Source organism: Anser cygnoides, chromosome 2, assembly GCF_040182565.1.
Source record: "Anser cygnoides isolate HZ-2024a breed goose chromosome 2, Taihu_goose_T2T_genome, whole genome shotgun sequence".
NCBI lineage: Eukaryota > Metazoa > Chordata > Aves > Anseriformes > Anatidae > Anser > Anser cygnoides.
The window spans coordinates 99733862-99757977 of NC_089874.1; the positions used below are offsets into that span (position 1 = coordinate 99733862).

A 24116-nucleotide genomic window follows, 5' to 3' on the forward strand; every position below is an offset into this window, starting at 1 on the left:
TTGAAATACATGATATAATTACAAGCTGGTATCTTCAGTTTACACAAAGCTACAAATTTGCTTGTTAAGAAAAAGACATTCAACATGTGCTTACTTCACATGCTGACACAGAGTTCATGCAAAATATTTTTTTAAAAAAAAGAGGTAAAAAGAAAAACTTATAAACTGTTACCCTTCAGAAATACTGCGTATACTTCATCCTCAGACAAACTGCAGCCCCCTCAGAAAAAACAGGGACCTAATGTGTAGATTGACTCAAGCAACATGTAATTGCTTCCTCTGTAATGAGAGGTGAACAGCAGTATCAAACAGGAAATGTCATTGAATTGTACTTCATTTCAAACACTGTCAAGTCCAAACCTAGGTTCATTTGTCACTAAACAATACACTACCTTTTTTTTTTTAAAAAAAAAAAAAAAGTTATTTTCTTGGAGGAAGGACATTTTCTTCATAGTAGCCTGGATTTACCACATTTCCAGCTGGATCGTACCTAGCTACCACAAATGTAGAACCATCACTAGCAGACGCTTTTCCGACTCCCATCTTTTTTGTGTTCTTCCAAACCATTGCTGTGAAGTGGCCTGAAGAAAGAGAGAAATACATGCACACATTTTAGGTGCTAAATCTTTACTATTCCTTTAAACGTGTGGAGGGGGGTGGGGAGAAAGAGACATATGAAACTGTTTTTTTCTCGAACAGGAGAGAAAACTGAAGGTGTGAAAAACAAAACAAAACAAAACAGAACCTCTACATCTAGCATTTTGTCTTGAAAAAAGCCTGCTTTCATCTGGTTCCACTCTAGTGTTCCCAGTTGCATACCCTATTCCCAAACAAGAATACCTAGTAAGAGAATCATGAAAGACATAGTTTGATGAATATCTGACATAAAACTCCACAAAGACGTCATGTTTTTTACTTCCTGCAGTATGAACAGCAGTTCTACCACCTCATCTTCCCTCATCCTGCCTGCATGTGCAACTGTTGAAACTAGTACTGTCTTTTGTGGCTTCTTGTGCCTAGCTCTACTAGTCACCCCCAAGCTGTTATCAGTCATTCCCCCTGTGCATGGACAAGTACCATGGGCGAAAACCAAGATTTTCTTCATCTCAGACAAGCTTGGGCATATCTCTTGTTTGATTCAAGGGACAATGTTCATTCAGCACCAGATTGTCAATATGCAGTTAATGACCTGTGGCTGCTCTTCAAACTATAGCTGAAGTAATCTCTGTGATTGCAGTGATGCAGCTTGGTAGAAGATGTGTCAATGTAAACAACAGCACAGTCCATTTAGTAAGACATCTACTTGATTTCAGTTCAGTGGCATTTACAAATTAATTTGCCTTAAAAATAAGTTGCTTTTTAAGAACTTTGAAGTTGGAGAAAAAATACAATATATTAAAAAAAAAAACAAACAGGTTTCGCTTACTTCCTTATTTCTCAGTTTTCTTTTACCTTTCTGTCAGTTTCTAACTTAAAAAATAGGGGAAATTCTATTATTATTTTTTTTCCTAAGAATAAGGTAGATTTTTGAAAAATATCAAAACAAGCAAAGCAGCCAATTTCTTAAAATAAAAGCTTTGCTTTTGAAGAGAAAGTGCTCGGTCTGAACTTACCTGTCCCTGAAGAAAAACCAGGGTTTTGAAAGCTGTAATTTTTTATTTCACTGTACCATCTGTCAGCCACATCCTTCCCTGAAACACAAAAGAAATGTGGAATCATGACAGGTCACATAAACACAAGAAAGTAGCTCACTTACAGCATGACCAGCAAGATCTTCTGTTAACAGCTGGTGAGAACTGTGCAACTGAAGGCAGGACTTCTGGAAACACGAAGAAACAGCCTCTACTGAAGCAAAGTTTTTGAAATACAGGTAACATGGTAGCACATGTTACTTACCAAGTATCTATTGTTTTGCACCAGCTGTTGCTATACGGTTACTAATTAGTCCAATGTTTTTTGTGAACCACCTCCTGCCATCAGTTACTTGAGTTCTTCTCAGCTTCTAGACACAAACACAGTCCATCAGTTTCTTCACTGAAGTGCTAGGGACTATGTGGCCAGCACAGTCTGGCTCAAAGCTCGGGCAGGCAATTCATGAGACAGCTGCAGAACAGCTCATCCCAGTCCGGGGAGATCTCTGTCGTGAGATGCTCCTCAGGTAGGATGGGGCTGATGAATCACAGATTGGTTTCGGTTGGAAGGGACCTTAAAGCCCACCCAGTTCCAACCCCCTGCCATGGGCAGGGACACCTCCCACCAGACCAGGCTGCCCAAAGCCCCATCCAGCCTGGCCTTGAGCACCTCCAGGGATGGGGCATCCACAGCTCCTCTGGGCAACCTGTGCCAGTGCCTCAGCATCCTCAGAGCAAAGAATTTCTTCCTTGTAGGTGATCTAAATCTGCCGACTTTTTTACTGTAAAGCCATTACCCCTTGTCCTATCCCTACACTCCCTGACACAGAGTCCCTCCCCAGCTTTCCTGCAGGCCCCCTGTAGGTACTGGAAGGCTGCCATAAGGTCTCCCCAGAGCCTTCTCTTCTCCAGGCTGAACAGCCCCAACTCCCTCAGCCCGTCTTCACAGAAGAGGTGCTCCAGCCCTCTGGTCATCCTCATGGAAGGAAGAAGGAAGTGAAATGAATGAAGAGCACTATACTACCACCAATTCTTGGCTGCAGTTAAAACTTTGCAGGGTAGAAGTTAGAAAAACCTACAGACGACAGAGACCAGTGTGGCGTAGCATTTGGATCTGGTGGGCTAAGAAGTCCGTTTTGCCCTTAACAAAATGTTTAACTGTCTGGCAATTTAACACATTGGGTTTTTAATACTTTTTTTTTTTTTTTTTCCTGCCAAGAACTGTCTGTAACTTTAAGCCCGGAAGGTAGTGAAGGCACACCTCCCCTGTATTAGAAGAGTGCTCCTGTCATTAGGTTTCTACATACAACTTTCAGCAGATACTCCCTCTTGGGACACATTTGAAAAGACTTCAGTGAAAACCTTGCCAGGTTTTCTGAGCAAAAAAAAGGAGGCCTTTGACCTGTGGATCCAGGTGTTTGAAGAGTTCCAAGCCCTTAGAGCTCCAAGCAAACCCAAGAAAAATGACCCTCCTGACATCCCTTAGTTTTCTGTGTTTTCATCAGCATTTAATATTTTGAATTTCTAAATGCATTTATTCTTAATGGTTTTCACTCAGCACTTGAGCCATGGGGGATTTCCACTTTGAGGTGCTCTAACTCAGGGTACTACAGACAGACACATTAAATATACTTGTTTAGGAGCTGGTACTGCATGGAAATCCTTATGTCCAGCACTGGCACGTGTCCTCAGAGGCATTCACTGACCACAGTTATTTAGGGATCACAACTGTGGTCAGTGGCATAGCACTGTCTATAGGTCTCTAATTGTGACATTTGCTCAAAAAACAATCCTCCCTTGTTTTGTGCTGAAACATTATGGAATCTGATAGACAAGAGCAGATTCTGATAATCCACAATGAATCTGGTCAAACTGACAGCACAGAGGGCAGAAGCTCAGAGCATAACTTGCAGATGCTGTGCACTCAAAGGTCAGACATTACTTCTTTTCCATTACTGTTTCTTAGGAAATTCTTGTGTCGAACATGGAGGGGGGGGGGGGGGGGGAAGAAGGGACAGGTTTTTCCTTGAGCTACATCAATAATGAAATTTCTGCTTAGCATTCCAGGAAGTATGACACAAAGACAGTTCATCTCGTAACTGCCAAAGATGTTAAAACTACTGCCACGAAGAATGCTGGTCCCTGGTGGACTACTGGCTGCAGAACCACAATGACTCATGTTCTGCTATTTTGCAGCAAAAAAGTCATACGCTTGCACTGTTTAAGAAGTCAGGCATTGAGTTGTTAACCTCTTTAGACTTCAGATGCTTATGAGTGCAATCTGCTAAACTGATGGCGTCGTTAACCTGGCAATCTGGCTGTCAGAGCTGTCACTGAAAAGAAAATATTGAATGAACTGCCATCTCTGAAAGCTTTGTGGAAGCACGATGAACTTATCCACACCACACAGCTTGTTAGGAATGGCGTTCTCTTACTAAGTCTATTTACATTTTCTACATAAAAATGTAGCAAAACCTCTCTTGATTCCCAAAGTAAATGTTTTGGAAATAATAACAGGTTCCTACTCTCCCTGTTCTCCCTGCACCAAACAACAAATCCTGTAGACCTGTTTTATGGCTGAAGTCCCTAGTGCAAATAAAATATCTGTTCATCTGTTACTCACACTAAAGCTAAAATGAAGGCTGAAAATCTTGCAAAGACCAATCAATGTGCAATTCAAGGGGAAAATAAAAAACACACAGGATAAAAAACAAACAATCATCCTGTCCCACACCAGACTTCACAGCTATGAAGAATGTAGATGTGTTTGTGGCAAGCTGGGTGAAACAGAAGCACGGAGTGTGACAGCAGACATATCAGACCCTATAAAGCATATGTACTTTGTACGTACAAGTGCTTAAATAACTACACTACATAAATGAATTTTTACAGATGTAGCACTGCATTTCCACTGCTATCAGCACTTCACTCCATCCATTAATACAGAGCAAAAAGAGTAGATCAAGAGAAAGGCAACACCACTCTCTCTACTGTAGCTCTAAGAAGTGTATCTAGTTTCCATGCAACAAGAACTGAAACTCAGCATAATGGAAAGGTTGCAAGACACATGAAAGTTCTGATTGAGTACCTCTCCATGTTTTTCGTCTGCCTTGTTTATTTGTTTTGTGTTTTTTTTCCTTTCTTTTTTTTTCTTTTTTTTTTTTTAAATGTAAAGAATACCACTGTGTGAAAATCTGGTAATGCCTTAATTCAAGGAAGGTGGCAGTGACATCAGGTAAGAGTACCCCCCTGCACATGAAAGATAATGAGCACAGTTATGCAAGGTAAGTTATGATGTGTTAATTCTCAGCCTTAGCAGTTAAGCTTGCAACTAACTTACTGCAGGCAGGCAGTGAAAGTCTAGAGGCTGATAGCTATGCTCTCTGTTCAAATGTGAAGGATCGGGTTATCATTGCACAGTATTGCAGTTGTCCTTGAATGAAAGAGTCATTGCATCAGAGGCTGTGAGAAATTAAAGACTGACTTGTTCCTGGCAAGAGGAAGGGTGACCAAAGGACTAGGCAACATGTGAAAGACTCTGCCCTGAAATCAAGCTGAAGACATGGCTCAGAAGTGAAGGGGATGAACTGTATTTGTCAGATTCTGCAGGAGATGAGGGGTACCTGTGTGAAAGTTCCTACCATATGAGAAGACAGGCAGGTACCTATTGATTAAATGTACTTTTCTTCTGATTTTTTGTCCCCTGGGGAGCAGTAAGCAATAAACCACCTTTGAAAATGACAGCTGATACACAGGTCACTGTGTGAAAACTGCCATGAGCCCAGTGGTGAAAATGAACAGAAAGAGAACACAGGAGAGCAGAGTGCTCAGCCTAGCCCCTTGGATAGCAACTTGCATCCTCAGACATGCTGGTTTGGAGAACTGACCCCAGTATTTCCATTTCAAGTTATTACAAGATACGTGATGCAGTTATATTCAGTGCCCATTGATTGACCTTGCATTTGAATGTTTCATTGAAAACAACTCCCATTTCTTCGCCCCCCGAACATGGGCTGATGATTGTTTGAAATGCGTTTCAAGAAGGAAAAAAAAAAAAAACACAGAAAAGAAATCACACTCCCACCCATCATTGCAGATTATAGCAGAAATGACAGAAGTTTAATTCTATCAAAAACATCCAGATCTGTCCTATAGTCAGTGCTGCAGCTTCTCTTCCGTTGCTCCACTTGCAGAACCAATGAGTCTATTGCTCTTTCTTTAAATATCCTTCCTGTTTTCATCGCTGTTAACCACATTTACAGTTTCAACATTTTTTCAATGGAAACGTGGCTCAACTCCACCCTCCTCCTAATGATAGCCAACTGATGACCTGCTCAGATAGACTTACCAGCTGCTCACTTTGGAACAGGCTGAGTCTTACTCTGATGAGTTTTGTCAGTACCATGACTCTCTGGGCACAGCTACATCACACAAAGTTTGGTGCAAAGATCCTTGAATTCGTACCCAAGTATAGTTCTGATCAATACTAGGTACAGAATAAGCATAGTAGTGTTCATTTAGCATTTACCCAAGCTAAGAGCCAGTAATATGGCCGATCTGCCTGCTCCCCAAGCTGCCCCAGGTGGTTGGAGGCACACATAGGACTATCAGTCCTGGTGTAAGTTCCACAGAAGGAGAGAGAGAGAAAAGGGGACCACCCCATGGAAACAGGCTGCTGGTCAGTATTCTTGCCTGGCCATGCCCTGCACATTATCAGGGCAAGCTGTCTCGTTGCCGTATTAAATTTCATTTATATCTGTTTTTCTGGGTGAGGAGTTGTATTCTATGTGCATGTGTATGGGGGTCAAGTGCCAACAACTGGTAAAAGACCAAGGGCAGAGGGGACCGTGTGTCTGTGGTGCCAGCAACTAGAGCAAGTGCAGCTGCAGGTGTGCAAGCACTAGCACTGGAGGACTAGCTGGTGTGTAGCTGAAGTGGCCTGGAAGCCACATCTTTGTGGAGGATTCACTGCAGAAGCATGTGGCCACCACGGGGACAAGAGGACTCCGGGGAGCTGTGGGTGCATGGGTGAGACGGGCTGTACCAGCTGCTGCAGGGGGACTGCAGCCTCAGGGGTTTGTATGTCACGGTGCCAGCAACTGGGGAGACTGGGATCCAGGGGCAGTTACTGGGCAGACTGGGTGTCTGAGCCCAGCTGCTGGAGGGACACAAATGGGAGTTCAATTTCCATTACTGGAATATATCTATTTCAAATATATTATTTTATGTCAGCAAAAATATATTGTTTTATTATATATATATTAAAAAATCCATTCTTAGAATATATATTTTATATGCATGTATAATTATATATATATAAATATTATAGTGGACACTATATATTATAGTGGACCTTCATCATGACCAGCCAGAAAGGGGGACAGGACGAGGCCACTGGTGCTGTACACGTAAATCTGACTGCACCTATCTGTGTGGCCACCTGCATACATATGTGCATGCTGTGTATGCGTGTCTGTGTGTGCACACCTGGGAACACGCTCTCATCCTCACTACCAGTTGGAATTAAGGCACAAGGCTGTGGCAGCCCAACAACTGTATTCGGCTTCATTAACATTTAATTGCTCTGGGGCCAGACTTACTGTCTCTTGTTATACCAAAGAAACCTTAAATCTTCAAGACAACTCACAGAGTAAGTTGTTAAAAACGTTCTAATAAAATTACAGCATACAGGTCACATTCAAGATCTATTTAAAAACCAGGTACCCCAAACCTCATATCTTTCTTTTATCATTTTTCTAGGTTTCGTTACCACAATCTCCCTTCCACCAGTCTGAGTGGAAAGCAGGAGATGTGGGTTTTAGTTTCACTCAGAAGTAAAGTAACTATCTGGATGGGAATCTAGATACTAGATAAATAGCTTTAGGGAGTAATCCGCTACTCCCAGCATTGTTCATGAGGGTCTGTTTATTAGCAGTACTGCATAAACATGGTGTTGGAGAGCAATGGAGAGCCACAGATGCCTCAAGGTATGCTCAGAAACAGTTCTGACTCAAAGCATGTGCCTTCAGGGCCGGTGCAGAAGGTACCTGCACTCTAGACCAAATCTGTCCCCAAACCTGGGGTCCTCCCATCACTGCATGATATCACCCAAACCTGTTAATTTCTCTTGCGAACTCCCCCATCAGCTGTAGTGTTTTCAGGGGCAGCACATCGCACTCTTCATGGCACCGTTCATCCCAACCAGAATTTAATCATTCAGCGCCTGCCTCCAGCCTGCCGGTACGCGAGCAATGGCGCGAGTCATCCTAAGAAGCCTGACACACTACAGCTGCCAAGGCAGGCTGTGGTCTCTCGCATCAGTGGCAGATGACAGCTCACTTACTTGAACGCAGATAAAGAGAAGCCTGCCACGGAGCAGTTCCTGCAGGACTTGGAGGGAGGAAACAGCTGTCAACTATTTCTTGGATTACAGGGATAAACATATTTCCAGCTACAGCTTTAGGCTATGTAACTCCAAAATCCTGAATACAATGTCAGAGATTCTTGTGCCAGGAGAGGGTCAGACTAGAATGCCCTTATAATGTAAAGCTTAAATCTTTTCTGAAACAGGATATACATCTTCTGGCATTATTACGGAACTCCTTAAGAGTCAAAACAAACAACAGGATCGCTTTTTTACAGACAATACACAGTATGCTGGAGGTTTATTGAGTTTTGCTTTATCTGGGAAGGAAACTGGAAGACACAGACTCCCTTTGTTAAGTCCTTGAATAGATGCCTAATACAAATTTCAGCCTCACTGAGCAGGCTACAAATTAACTATCCAAAGGGAACTATATGAGAAAAAGACAAAGAATGAACCAGCTCCACAGAGGTGAAGACTAAGCCCAGAGAGGGGAACAACTTCCTTTGAAGAACTAGTTTTCTCATTCTGATACTCTGAATGATCCTGCTACATAGGAAATGGAGAACAGAACAAAAGAGGATGTAGCTTCATTTTCTTAGCAAGGCACTCAACCCCATGGATAACAAATAGCAATGAAATTGTTCAAAATTGGCAAGTTATGCATGGAAACAGTGCATAGAAGAAAACAAATGCGATCCAGAACAGGACTGGCATTATAAAATTTATGGAAGGATTCGTGTGTTTTTCTTCCAGCTCTCTGAAAGTGAATCCTGTTTCTTTAACCTTGGGGGAAGGAGCTCAGGCCATTAACGCAAACAAGAAGGAAGAAGTAAGCTCAGCCAGTGAGTCATAGGCACTGTGCAAATTTTGCCATACATCTGTGTTTTCCCATGCTATTCTGAAGTCTTGCCTCAGACTCTCGCAATGGACACAATGCCAAATGTTAGTAGATCCAGTTGTATTTTTCCACCCCACTTTTCTTTTTCAATATGAAAACATATCCACTAGGGCCTAGAGCTGGCACTTGCAAAGGAACCTAGCGGTTCCTTTTTTTTTTTTGGAACTTTTAGACCCAGGGACCTGGGTCTGAAACTCAGTTCCTAAAATTGCCAGGCCCTTAAAATGGGACCTACAGTCTGCAGAAACGAGCTTCAATCTCCTCTAGACTGTGCTGGGAATTCCAGGGGCGGATGGGAATAAAGAAGGCAAGTGGTGACTTTTAATACACACCACCTGCTCTCTCGGCAGGCCGGGGCGTTAACCCTGCACGCTGGAGGAGGAAAGAGGGAAGAGCCTGCTGAACGTAACTCTAAGTGCTCACCACAGGCTGCCAGCACGGCCAAATCTCAGCTCCTAGGGCACTCAAACCGAAAGCTGTCAATTGCGTGTTACGTTTATGATCAGAAAATGCATGGAGCACTTTGTCTTCAGAAACAAAGGCAGGGAAAAAGGTTCAGGGCCTACTGACAGAGCAGAAGAGACCAGATGCTGCTGCCCGATACCCTTGCCTCTCCCTCTCTGGCTTCCCCTCACCTTTTTGCCCCCACGAACAGGAACTGCTGTGTTGTATGCAATTGCCACATTTCCATCTTCCTCACCACAGCTGGCCTGTGGTCAGCCCTTTCTTAGGCGAGGGCAAACTAAGGATAAAGGTGAAGAACAGGGCACCGACAGCTTCCCTCTCTCCTGCCAGGGACAGAGAAGTAGCACTCCAAGTAACGCCATGTCTGGGACAAACAGAGCAGCCCAGCCACCAAGCCCTACATCCCAAGGGGACATAGAGCACTACAGGAGTTCATTACCCCTTTGGTGCCTATGTGCGTTTCTTGCTCTCCGCACGCGCAGGTGACTGCACACCAGCATCCTGCCCCCATGCAGCATGGGCTGGGCTGCGGTGGCTGCTTTTTCAGAGCAGAGGAAATGGGGGTGCCCTTGCAACCAGCCGAGGCATCCAGCTCGTTCATGCCCTGAGCCCAAAGTACATGAAACAGGCCATTTATCTAGTGTCTGTGAGACAGCACGAGAAGAAGAAAGTTTACCTGGTTGATCATAGGATGCCCATGCCAGGTTTTCTCCGCATTTTCCATTAGCAGACTCGGAGCTGTGTTTGAGGACCCTCGTGGTAGCCAGCTCTTCCGCATACCTAGCAAAGGAATCCACACATCATGCCACAGACCACAGCCAAGTTGCTTCAAGAGAAAGGGTGATGGTGATTAATTCACTCTAGATCAGGCAGTTGGAAGCATGAGACTTGTGTCTGAAATCATCACCCTATGCTTCATTACAGTCAGAGATAAACAGACACCTGCTGAGGGTGACTCAGTCATCCTAAAACGGGGATCCAATAGTCAATTTATTTAGCCTGCCTCTATTCTTGGGACTGAAAGTAGTAGAAAATAGGCCATTTTCAACACAAGCAGAGAAACAGAGCAAATTAACCAGAGATAGACCAGATAATTACCAACAAAGATACAAGATATATCCAAAAGTAAAGGTGAGGCTCTTCCTTGAATTTAAGATTATGCACAATCTGTCTTGACAAATATGAGATTTCTGATATTTCATGTCTGCTATTCAGAACAAAACATTTCTGGTTCTTGCCACCAACCAGTTACACCAGTTTCCAAACATGCTTTTAATACTTAAAAGTAAGTTACAGGCAGCAAACAAACAAAGGTTTCCTACTGCTGCTCGCTACAGTGAGGAAAGTCAGCTGAGACTGGAGAGGATTGTGAGGAATTCCAGAAGGACCTAAAAATACCCAGGAAGGGCAACAGCACACTTAGAGATAAATGCGGAGCAATGCCTGTTTGGCAGAAATAATCTGAACTATTCATATAAATTGATTCGTTCAAACCATCGGTAAAAGTTTGAAGAGACAAGAAGTGTGGCTGACAAGTCAGTGAAATCTCTTCCTCGCTGTGAGGCACCACGTAAAATGGGAACAAAGCAAACCTCTGAAGAACAGGAAGAAAAACTCAGAAGATTACATAGGTATGCAGATGCGTCACTGGCATTCCAGAAATACTGCATCTAGTTATCGTGGTGTCTCAAAAACTAGAAAAAAATGACAGAATTAGATTTTGATTGCTGCCAGAGGGCACATCAACAAGCCATGTACATGGTGCGCTGTACAGCACATCACCTGGTAGGGATTTCTGGTCTGGGCATGAGGGGACTGTAGCATCTGCATGACAGAGCGTGACACTATGCTGAGACAATAAACTGGGTTCTGGAAACACTACAGCTTCTCTGGCTCCCGGCCAGCCAGCATGGAGAACTCTGCAAAGTTATGGTAGAAAGCCTAATGGGAGAAGAGACGTCACATTTGCAGGGATCAAGCTGACCAGTCTTTAGCTATTATGTGAAGACATTTATATTCTGAATAGTTTAGTCATCATTTTCCCCTTCAAGTATTTCCTTTGTATTGTGAAGATCTATTCCTCAGCCTGAAAAAAAAAAATGATGACCAGGTGATGTCCAGAGGTCCCTTCCAACTTCAACTGTTCTGTGATTCCATGAAAACTACTTTGAAAAAATGTTGCTGTAAAGGGAAAGGAAATAATCTGGTTTTCACATCTACAGGAAAGAGTAGAAGTGGTAGTGGACTAAAATTTCTGCAAGGAAGGCTTAAATCAGACAGTAGGAAGTTGGATCTTAGGACTGTACATTAGGGAGTTTGTACAGTCTTCAGCACTGGAGAAGAGGTAAGGTGCGTCCCTCCTGACAGACTAGGGAACAATGTTATACTGACTTTGCTTTTGTGGAAGGAAGACAGAATTTGATCTGAAATTACTTCTCTTTGATTTCATTGATCTTACACCAGTCATCAGTTCCTATCATGAAAGACTTATTTTCTGCACTATTTCAGCAGCAGCAGAGGTTCTTTTGCAGATAACAGTGCATCATCTGACAGAGATGGTGGTGAAGCATGTTTTAGGCAACTACCCTCTGCAAAGGAGACACATGAGTGTAGAAAGGTGCAGCCCATGTCTCGAAGAGGGTGCAAGGAAGATTCACACACTTGTGGCCAAAGAAGTGCCTGTGTGACTAGCCAGTGTTATGTGAGAGAAAGAAAGGAAGAAAAGATTTGGGTAGGGAGACAAAAAGAGTAGGATCCTTCACTTCCCACCCAGTAAGCTTTCATTGAATATCAGCATATCAAAAGGCAAGTATTTTTGCAGTATGCACAGGCAAGCCTAGCCAGTAAAAGTGACAGAAATCTCATTAAAGAAAAGAAAGGACTGAACTCACTGTTGGGCTCCTCTGTTTAACTTCTTGCAGAGTTTTAATGGGGGCACTCCGTGTTTCTTCCTGTAGTCATTGTGTGCTTTCAAGACCTCTTCAGCAAATTGTTTGGAAGCTGAAATCACATCAAAAAATTGGAAAGGTCTGTCAAATACAGACATCAGAGAAGACACAAAAACATACCCTGTAGACTAAGATCCTGGAGAAGGCTGGACTGAAAAACAGGAGCATACCATGCTCATTACCTACGAGTAGGATGAAGCGAACCATTAATGCCTTCTGTCCAGGAACTCTAAGAGACACTCCCAGTGGGATGGTACAGATACACTAAAGGTTGAAGAAAACATGAACCTCATTCCCTTCTGCAACAGCAAGGTGATTTAAAGTTAGTTTGACTGACTCTCATTTCAAGATCTCTATGCGCTGCATGGCCATTTCAAAGAAATTAGAGTAAGCAAGGATTAAGTCCTTTCAGGAGATACACTAAATATGCAAATTATTATCTCGGTATGCAAGAATTTTTTGTATCAGTCAAGACACTCCCAAAATAAAATGGAGATATTAAAATGTGTAGAAGTATGCAAAGGCTTTGAAACACACAGCATTCTTTGTAGGCACTACATAGCACAAATTCACAGAACACTCCAGATGCACCTGTGTTTGGCTCAGGACGAATAATTGTCACAAACAGCAGGTGGTAACGAAGGAAATGACTGCTGGGGAGGATTTTTCTTTTTTTAATCCCCTGTGCTAGAGTGTATTTAGTAAATATCTGAATTCTGAATTTATTACAAAGCTTTAAAAAAAAAAAAAAAATTTTCGTACCGTTGGTAAACCTGGGAATTTCAGCAGCAGCAGGCAGAGGACAAGTGCTAACTCACAGCGGCAAACCAGGTGTGATTCACTTTGATGGCAATGTTCTCTCTCTTTTTTTTTTTGTGGTTTGTGGGTTTTTTTTTGTTGTTGTTTTTTTTTTTTGCCTTCCTGAATATTTTTTCAAGTTTCAGGAAAAAAAGTATCTAATAATCTTCCCTGGAATTGGTCACCCGGTGGAATTTCCTTCATCAAGAGAGATTTGGAACCTGAAGTAGGGTATCAGGACAGAGAGAGAAGTATTTTTTCACTTTTATGTACTGCTGAAGCTTCTGAACAGACCAAGAGATATTTTAGTATTTACTCCATTTTTACTGTAATAGTTTTCTACATTTATTAATGCAACTTGTGACATAATTTCTGACATATTTAGTATCAGTTTTATAATTCTATATTCTATTCTATAAATCTTAATAATCATAAGTCCTAATTAGAAGGACTCCCATCATTTTCCTTGTAAGATATATTCAAAGCCCAAATAGATCTCATGACTAGAAAGCTGTTCCTGTTATTAACCTTAGATTTCTCAAGTTTCCCTCATTGCTCGATTTTAACAACTATAATCACTCATCCCCTCCTTTATTAGCTTGTACTCTGTTCTCTTGTTTGTAGTGATGCATTCTCCCACAGTGTAGCTGTCAGCGTGCATATACTGCTCTTGCAATGCTTTTCTAAGGTAATTATCCAACCCACACTCACACTTTTAGCTGTTGCCAGAGTTCTCGCTAGTTTTAAAAACAGCTTCAAGATAATATGGTGACCTAAGGTAATCTCAGTGTCCAAATGCACATAGAAAGCCATTACTGTCTCACTCAGTGCCTTTTAACTTTTGAACAGAATATGGAGTTGAGTTGGTCCATTTCTCTGGATCAAAGTGGTGCTGTGGGCATAGACCTAATATATTCTGCATCAACACGCTTGCGGGCTAGATTTATTTTTTTTTTTGGCAAAAAAAATTTGTTGGCATAAGACAGCTGAGAATTCAGCAATAGGAATCTTGTTGAGTGAGATGAGGTCTGCCCACCACATTCCTCCTCTTAGGTCTGCCTTCACTTTTGTGTCACAAATTGCATACCCTCAAATAAAACAGGCACACCCACTTCAGTGGGTAAGCACCCACACACCCCTTGCAAAAAAAACTCCTCCATCATCCTTATTGCCACTGCTCACAGCTCGCTGATGCTATTGAGCCAGGATCTTAAACCTCTTATCTGCTGCATCATGGCCCATTTCTAACGCATCTACCCCAGGTTACTGAGGAAAGCAAGCCTACAGTTGACTTAACTTCACTGATGCAGGGGTCCGTCCTTCTAGCAGGGACATTTTAAGATAGCCCACAAATCAGAGAATTTGAAATGCACAGCACTGGAAGTTGCATCTCATGCATCACAGTTGCATCCAGGCTGCCTTTTTTTCTGCAAAAAACCATCTTAGAGTTTGTGGCTGTTATTGCCTGGACTTAATTTCTCATCTGCTCAGCATTAAATAGCAGATAAACAATCTGACCTGCAAGTATGAATGTTTTTATTCAAGTGATTTGTTTTTGATTGCAATAAAAAATTTCAAACTCTAGGAAAAAAAAGCTTGAAATTAACTGAAATGCAGCCTTTTTCAATTGTCAGTCCATCTATTAACAGACATTGCACAACCCAGCTCTGTGCTGACATTTTGATCTACAAAAGGCCAACAAGACATGAAAAAAAAAAAAGACAGTTTCTTCCAGCTATAGCAGACACCACTCTGCGGTGCCTGGGGGCCTTTCCCTTCCCTTCCCTTCCCCAAAGGTGGCTGCTATATAAACACTTAACTACAGTGACTCAAGCTCATGTGCTAACCACCTCCCTCTCTCCACTGCCTCTCCTCTGTGCTCCGAAGCGTGGAGAGGGACGCCCAACTGCCAAATACATTTCAGATTTGTTCTGGAAGACATGTTAAGTTTTTCCATTTTAATCAATGTTCCATACACTGAGAAGCCAGATATTAAAAGTGAGAGTTAATGGGAGTTTTCAGACTCCCACCCAAATGCGAATAGCTTCCCAAGCAGCTCTGGAGATGTATTTTTTTTTCCCCCTTCACATAGGCTGCTTAAACTGCTAGAAAAAAATATTTCCTACTGCCAGGAAGTTGTTTTTGGACATGAATCATTACACGGCTTAATAGATAAAACAATTAAAGCTATTAGCTACAGTTGTTTGTTTCTCGTTATTCAAACATTTACCTGTTTTAGATTCCCCTGGAGCGTTGCCTAAGATATGACAGCACATGACAACGAATTTACAGGCTATGATGTAGTATAGACCGCCTTGTAGTATAGCACACCTTGCAGGCTTTTTGGACTTTCAGGTTCATTGATCAGCTTTGTTTGAAAAAGTATGCAGAGGCATCTAGGTTGACTTTTCCCATCAGATTTATTTCCCCGAGTATTATATTTCACCATTCTTTTCCTTCCTCCAAGCAGTGCCAACCTACTCTACCTCTCTCAGGTGAAGTGCTCTTCATGCCTGAGTCCTTCCTGCCTTTTCTCTTAACCTTGTCTTCTCCTGCTCTGCTCTCCCCTTTGTTTGGCCACCAGAACAGAAGCGAGTTATCTGAACACGTCCTCCGTGATACTGGCTGCTCTGTATCACCTCTGCAGCCATCAGCTGGACCTACTCCACTGGTCTTGCATGACATGGGGAAAAGTTAACAGTAAAATATTTCACAAAATACAAACACAAAACTGCTCCACCCAATACCTACACAATAGATATGCTGTGGGTAGCCCTTATGTCACAATTCAGGGCCCAGAGCATTATGCCAAACATACACCTGAGTAGTAAAAAAGACACATGTTTTTAATGGCTAAGTATCCACCGCAGTGATTCAAGGAAGAGCATGGTGTCAATTTCTAGAAGTGTCATTGTCTTCTCAATGCTCTTTGCCCTATTGTTTATGGGTTAATCTTCACCGGCAATTTTGTACTTTGCGTAGATACTAAGTTTTTCTTTTTGCCTTCAGATAATTAACACATAACAGAGTCAACAAGAAATGGACCTCCTGTAGAATCCTCCCCAGAAGCGTACCAAAATGCGTATCTCAATATATCTTTGAACCATGACATAGACCTCACCTTTCCACTCTGTGTGTGCACTGCAGGTAAACGAAGACAGTGACCTCACCTTTCAGTTTTGCCCCAAAATAACTAATTAGAAGGGTAATCATGTAGCAGCTAGAACCACATTTCTGAAGGCAGATGAAAAAAGCGCTTCAAAGAACCCATTCTTTTGGGAAGAGGTAAATGCAAAGAAACTGATACCAACAACTTTGGTGATGTGACTCATATTACCCAGGATACTGCACATTATTTCGACACTCCTTCCTGCCCAGAGCACAGGGAGGAACATTAATGATCCAGGCGGAAAGAAGTCAAGTGTCAGAATACATGGAGTACACACAAAGTGGACAAAAAAAACAAACAAACATAAAATTTAACTGTTTACAGACCGAGTATATCTCATCTTTAAGAATGAAATCTATTCAGTCCCCCTTGGCTGTACAGAACTGCTCTACTCTAACAGAAGAAATGGAGCATGGAAAGATCGTGCAGCAAATACAGTTTTTAATATGCCCAGCGGCTTTGTGAGAAAATTTCTTAGAAGCTTTAGGAACTACAAAGTATTTATATGAAGAATTCCTTTATTACCCTCCCAGATATGTAAGGATAACTCTATTTTGACAAACTTCTCAAAGTATATTAACAGATTGGAAGCAAACAAACAAAATTGTTAAGTAAAAACCACCTCAGCCAATGACCACATTCTCACCTAGACCTAAGAGACCTGGTATATTTATTATCAGAAATTTTTGTCCTCACTTGAAATCATTCTCTAGAAACTAGCCACAGCTGAGTCTCTCACACAACAAGCATACTGCTTCTCAATGGAGAAATGATGGCTATTTAATTAACATGAGAAAGGTTAAATGAAGACAGTTGCACCTGTTGCATTTTGACTCTCTGCTTTGATTTGAGGACACAAATGCTCCATAGTGTTTTTATGCTGGTTCACCTCTGCAAAGCCACAAAGACCAAATATTTCATGTCTCTTACTCCATGTGTTTGACTGCACTTTCTTGCTCCCCATCTGGGATAAAAGTGTTTTCACAGACCGGTCCTTAAAGCTATTCCTAAATACATCATTCGGGAGCATGGATCTGACATGCCAATTCATGCATCACTTCCAACCAAAAAAAACTGACGTTCTCCTGTGCCAAACTCCCCTATACTCTAACAGAACTGTCTGATTGCTTAGAAACACAGAGGAAATGAAATCATATACACATTTTGAAGGGAAGGAAAGATAAAATGATACCATATTCAAAAACCATTATATCCTGGGTGGGGTTTCTTTGTTTTCTTTTATACCTTTTAACCAAGAATACAATAAAGAGGCAACACCTCCATCCCATACAATGGGCCTTTATGGGGGATACCATAGTTGTTGGTAACCTATTTCCCTTCCAACCTGAATTATCCTATTTCGAGTTAGCAGAGAAAATACTGCTTAAGGGCTTGCAAAGAACTGGGGTTTATAATTAGACACAGGTTTGAATGAGAGTAGTTTCCTGGAACTTCATTGTGTTTAATCAGTCTGCTCAAAATAGCTTTCCCCTCAGTTCAGGAGATCCCACTTCAGGGAGAAGATTCTCTGATGCCCCTTAGCACTCAGTTATGACTTAAGTTTTGCTACACCCCTGCCTATCACTGGGATGAGCTTCAGGACAACAGTAAGATGCTCAAGTAAATTGAATCTGACGGACACACTCCCCACTCATTTTATTATCCACGTTTCCTCTACAGCAAACTGGCAGCTTAATAACCTTGCATTACCTGTGCCATGTGATGTAACACATTGTTCCCCCTCTCCCCCATTCCCAATTTGAGGCATATTGCCTGAGAATATGAAACCACTGCTGTAATAATGTTTCAATGACATTAGTCATGTCACTGTTTGATTGCAAATCCTATTCTTGCCATAATAGACAGTGCTGATTACTTCCTCACTTAAGGCCTTTTATAAACTGTTAGGCAATTGACTCCACTGATTAAAAAGGAACACCTGGTAAAATGGGAAACTTCACAGCACAGAGAAGCAGTGGAGCCTTCTGAGATATTAAAAAAAAAAGCTAATCAGTCTTGAACACCGACAAAACAAAGCTCTCTTTCATTTTTTGTGGGGGAGAGTGACGCGGGAGGAGAAGTGCTTTGCTTGGAGCCCCTCTCCCCTCCAAATAACGAGACCAGCAAACCTTTCAACAACCAAGTAGCTGCAATCATGGAGTGGTCATCATGCCTAAGACTGTAAATGACTGCTCATCAAATCTAGAGAAGCCAGTGTTGGCTTTGCATGAGAGATAATCAGAGAGCATTATTTTTACCACTATTCTGCTATAGAGGACCACTAATATTGTAATCATGACACACATGCACAACCCTTGAGAGACGGTTAGTGAGTAAACTGCTAACCCTTTAAAAAGGCTGAGACCCTCTCATTAATAAGGCCTTATATTCTTAAATCTAATTGGACATAATTCCTAGGGTACACATGGTTTGAAAACCAAATCCCCAAGCAACCTACTGATCACACTATGCAGGAGGACGAAGTGAAGCAATCTTATTCATTTCTTCTCTTCTTCTCTCCCGACGTCCTATTTATTGAGAGTTATTAATTACAGTACTTTCTGAAGAAATAAGGTGTGATTGTATTCACTAGTGAGCAATACCAGAAATCAGGCTTCCCTACTACCTAATCTGAGCTTCAGCCACTGGGTTTGCATGACTGCAACATGATCCCCAGCTCCTCAGCAATAAACAACACTCTTAAGCCCCTAACTCATTTGAATGCGCTACATGAGAGCAGTTTGAGAGAAGATACCCCCCATGGTCATAAGTCGTCATACAGCTGTGATATAGAAGATATAGAAGAACAGTTGTGGTCTGAACACCAAGAAACACGATTTCATTGTGCAGGGACGGAGCACTGGCACAGGCTGCCCAGAGAGGCTGTGGGGTCTCCTCCTTGGAGATCTCCAGAAGCCGCCTGGACGTGGCCCTCACAGTGTAAATTAGAAGATGGCTTCCAAACCCCTGCACTACAATGGTGGCATTGCAAACCTTCAGAAGGACAGTTAACTTAACCACTTCATACAGCTCTGTAACAAATATAATTAAAGCCGAGACCAGGCAAAGCCCACATGATTTCTGTTGCAAGCCAAGGTTCACTTTGGTAACTTCAGTTCAGTCAACACAGAATAATACTAATTAATATTTGTGGTGGCCTTAACTAGGCCCATGTTGTCTTCCCCCAAAACACCCACAGCCACTGCCATCTCTTACAGGCTCATGCCTGCTTGCATGTGGGCCAGTTCTGAATGAGAATTATCAGCCACGGGCTTGGCCTTGCCTCCTCCTCCTCACAGGGCCACACAGCCTGACTCAGACACAGTTTCTGTCCAGACCTTCAAAGACTGGCCAGAACTTGCTTATGTCTGCCTGTAAAAACACACCGTTGATATGCTTCAGCTAATCTTTTGGAGAACAGAATGGCCTTTACCAAAACAGCTATCTGAAATATTCTGCTGGCCTGTGGAGATAGGCAATGAACGACTCAGCAGTTACAATCAAGAGACTCATTTTCTCTTACTTTTGGTTCCTGTACACAGAGCAGCAACCAAGGCAAATTCAAATTCAAACAAGATAGAAACTAACAGTTGTACTGTTTAAAGAAAATGAGGTCTTATGTTGAATGTTTTCACTAATTTTCAGTAATAAAATTTTTCTTCACGCCTAATTATTTTTGAGAATGATTTCTTGAGGGATCCAGGAAGGAGGGTTGATGCTTTTTGATGTGCAGCAGCATGGCATGGGAAACCTCGGCAGGTATCTTTGTTAACAGAGACCATCCTATTCTGTCTCATTCCTTGTGAGCCACTTCATGCTTGTTTTGGTGCTTATCTGCCTTGACCACCAGGAGCTAAGGCGACTAATCTAGCAGCAAACAGGAGTAACCACTCCTACAAGGGACGGCTGCTGCGCCACTGGCCAGTTGTCGGCCTTCTCCTCTGCCTAAAATATGATTATAAAAATTAGGCCCTGAATATTGTTTGCTAAAGCCTGATGCCTTCCTGGCAGATTTTCCTCTATTTCCCATTCACCGAACTTGAACTGAGTAATTAGCATCATCTACACACAAAAACTGGAGAAGTATGACTTTTTAAATTGAATCAGGTTGATTTTTGAAGGGCCCTTTTCCTACTACTCCTCCAAATCAGCTGGGATGTAAAAAGAAACTGCCAGTAACTTGCATTAATCACAAGTTCTGCAAATGCCCCAGTGTTGCCAAACGTGCATGCTTGGTTACTTGCAGTTTAGGCATTTATTTCCTCTATCCCCACGGGTCCTGCAAAACCAGCCGACACAAAACGCATCATCATTTTGTCAGTCTGCAAGTATCACATTTCTCAGAAAGCAAACAGGTCATTTCTCCAGGATCCTTGAGCTTTTGTTAAGAGCTGCTGCAGCTGTCTCCTCCCGAGATGCCGAGTGCAAGCTTTCCCTTCAGATCAGCCGAACATCCCTTTTCTACCCTGCTCCAAATATGCATCTTCAAAGCTGAAAACCAGCACATGCTTCTCGGGAAGCCTAAAGGCAACGAGGAAAAACTGCACTGAGTTTGATTCATATCTCTCTTCTTGTTATTGGAACCCCTTCGTGGCCCTTGCTTATTTTTTCACTGACTCAACGCACGGCACAGTGGGTAACTCCCAGCCACCTCTTTGGAGACCCACCCACATTTGCAGTGGCAGGAGGGGGGGGAAGGAAAGAAAATAAGGAAGCCAAACGCTGTAAAAAAGATACCCAATATTTACTGAGCCCATTCTTCTCTTTGTCTGAGTGACCTGCACCCCGCAGCCAGGAGTCAAAGAGCACTCGATTCCCTCCCCATCACCTCTGCTGGGATTTCAGAGGGCGAAGGGGGCGAGAGCCCTTTCCCGGAGGGGAAATGGAAGAAGTGAGACTTTCCACAGCCTCTCTCGGCCAGCTCCCCAGCCATCCCAGTGCGGAGGAGTGGCGCTGGCAGCCAGCTGCCTTCCTGAGCAGGGCTGGCAGCTGCTGCTGTGGATAACCCCTCCGGGCCGATGGCTGCTCCGGGACCCCGGCCTCCGCACACAGCTGCACGGGGGTCAGAGCTGTGCCGCGACGAGGCTCGTAGCAGCACGCCAACAAAAAGAGCAGCCAGCTCACCATCGGCTCGTTTCCTGCTGAAAACGCTCACCCGTACTTTTTGGGAGGGGGTTGAGATCTCACGGGAGGGGAGCCCGCACCACCTGCTAGCCCAAATGCTGCGTAAAAAGAGAAGACCAGTGGGAGGACAGAGGGGGGTCCCCGTGTTTTGCTTCAGTGTTTGCAAAAGTTGTCTCCATGGGAGGCATTTTTCTGAGTCTGATGGGGAAGTTTCAGTATGCACTTGGTTTTAGCAGCCTGCAGCTTCCAAGGAAGCTGAGTCAGAGGTACTGATGTCTTCCAGTGCTCAGTCTTATTAAGTGAAGCAAAAACACTGCTACGTCTGTAATACTTACAAAGAATTATCAAAATTCCTGCAAGGAACTGCGATTATAAGCAGCAGGATTTATCTGCCTGGGGACGCTTAGGATCTCAAGATAAATTCACCAAAGATACAAAGGTAAAGAAACTGCTCTGAAGACATTTATTCTAAAATAGAGAGCCCCCAGTTTATGTGAATTAGGGGTGCTCTAATTCACAAATCATGAATTATTCACTAAATTTATGCCTTCAGGTAATCTCTGCTGTAGTCTTTCTGATCCAGGAGAGGAGCATGCACTCTTTGGATGTCACCAAGAGGTCAGACCGGTCCCAAGCTGTTACGTTTCCACACATCCCAGTACAGAGAAACCCACCCACATCTCCTAAGCCAGCTGTGTGTCCTCAGTAGTACCACGGCTGGAACACGCAATGTTTTACCCAAAACACAGAGGACGCTGTACTCTTCCTAATAGCTGCTTTCACCCATTCAAAGGCAAACAACACCGAACAATCTCAGACAGGAATTTAGAGACTTCATGGCGGTGAAAAGGGCAGATTTAGTCAATGAACCAATTGTCAGGACAGGATCTCTGATTGTGGTCCATCCAAAAAATACCTCATACAGTTCAAAGGCAGCAACCCGGACCCAGCTTGCCATTGATTTGAAAAGCATGACACAAGTGAGGAAAAAAAAAAATAAGATGTACTTAGATCTTAAGCTCTATTTGTATAACTTCTCGGAGAAGGAAACAATACCCAAGCCTCCGTGAAAGAAATTTCTGGTTTGCCTTTGCTCCTAATTTTGAAACAAAGAGCTGGTGTGCAGGGCTAAAGATAGCAATTGCCTTACAACTGTATTAGCAATTTGCAGAGACTGAGCATTAAAATTAAGAGATTATGATCTGTTTGGGATTGTGAGGGGCACATCAAGTCTCTACTGGCTTTGCCCAACCAACTTTGCTAACGTAGCACAGGGATGCTAGGCGTATCTGGCACTTGTACCTTTTATGCCACTAGCAAGGAACTTCTGAACGCGGTACTTCTGAGCGACTTGTGTTATTTAAAAGGTTGTAAGGTAATTTTGCTAATCCTAACCCACTTGAAAACACGCAGACTGCAGGCCATGGGGCCGAGCCCGCACACTGGCAGCTATGTGGTGCTAAGCCTGGGCTGGCTGTCAGGCTGCCGCCGCATGCCGGGCAGTAAGAGCAAGCCCTGCAACAGCCACGTTTTCAGAGGGCTCAGACTTCATACGGCTGCTGACCTTTAAAAAGGAAAGAGAAAGAAACCTCAACACACCCATGCTGGGGCCCATCAGAATGTTACCCTCACACAGATTTTCCTCAAGTTTCCCTGTGTTTTTAAGTGAATTTTCTGAGACTTTTTTAAGTGGATTTTACCGAGCATGTCCCACACGTACTCTTTATGAAAGGACAGGTAGATAACATGCCGCCAGGCTCTGACTAGTTACAGAAATAACATCCTAACCACAAGAACAAGAATAAACCGTCCAGTTTCATAGCAGTTTCAAAAGATCAGCACAGATTTCCAGGCTCTAGGCACGCCTCTGTTGGAGGGGAACTGCTCGTGGCTCTAACGGGACAAGGGTGGACCAAGCCCTGGGGCGTGAGCTCTCTCTTTTTAAGGTCTCCAGCTTCTAAGGCAGCCTCAGAGGGGTTTTCTCCAACACAGAACGCAGGACCCAGGCCCACAGACAACGATGAGCAGGCGATAATGCAACCAACAGCCAGCAGAAACAAAAAATCTTCACAGAAATCTGCACAGCTGGGGAAGAACTTTTGAGCCCAGCCAGCCTATACTTGGTGAAAGTGTAACCAGAGCTTAAATCTAAATCCTCCTGAAAGAAAGGGCAATAAAAAAGCTTCTCTCTCCAAGCCAGCAAGTCTGCGGACTGTCTGCAGCACAGGAAGTTTTGTCAGGCAGCTATACACAAAGCATTATTAATGCTATCAGGCTTATAATACAACCTCTACATTTTGCAGGTTTGGGGGGGTTGCTTTTTCTTTTTTACCTTTTTTTTTTTTTTTTTAAATGTAACGGTCCCATTTCACTGTGTCATAGAGAATGCTCCTCCCAGCCTGCAACACGCACAAATGAAAGCAGCCTGCTCAGAGAAAAGCCACTAATGCTTCGGGAACGCTTTCGCAGCACAAAACCGAGCGATGCCATTGTAAGAACATGCAGCCAACTGCACAGAAGCATTTGCTCACCTGATTTTCCCATGATCAAGTTGTGTGATGAGTTGTTTTTGTTTTTTTTTTTATTTCACCTGATGTCTCCTCTCTTGATGGAGTTTTTCTGCTCGGCGCCGGGGATGAAGGGCTCGTAATTTCAATGCAACTTCACTCTGCTGCGACTTCTGCTGGAGGAGCTCCGCTGAAATAACCCGTTACCG

At 43.0% G+C, this 24116-nt stretch overlaps 1 protein-coding gene across 1 annotated transcript; it reads right to left on the minus strand.

The window, feature by feature from the left end:
* Positions 1 to 410: 410 nt before the first annotated feature.
* GLIPR2 (GLI pathogenesis related 2) lies at positions 411 to 24116 on the minus strand. Its single transcript, XM_013181199.3, has 5 exons — positions 23932 to 24116; positions 12253 to 12361; positions 10038 to 10141; positions 1614 to 1691; positions 411 to 581 (listed from the first exon to the last, which is right to left on the minus strand). The coding sequence occupies exons 1-5, from the start codon at positions 23942 to 23944 to the stop codon at positions 421 to 423; spliced, it is 465 nt and encodes a 154-aa protein (XP_013036653.1). The 5' UTR covers positions 23945 to 24116; the 3' UTR covers positions 411 to 420.

Coding starts and splice junctions, on each gene's coding strand:
- GLIPR2 (XM_013181199.3), bottom strand. Junction 1,692..10,037: donor GGCATCCTATGATCAACCAG/GTAAACTTTCTT, acceptor TTTGTGTTTCAG/GGAAGGATGTGGCTGACAGA. Junction 582..1,613: donor TGGTTTTTCTTCAGGGACAG/GTAAGTTCAGAC, acceptor CTCTTTCTTCAG/GCCACTTCACAGCAATGGTT.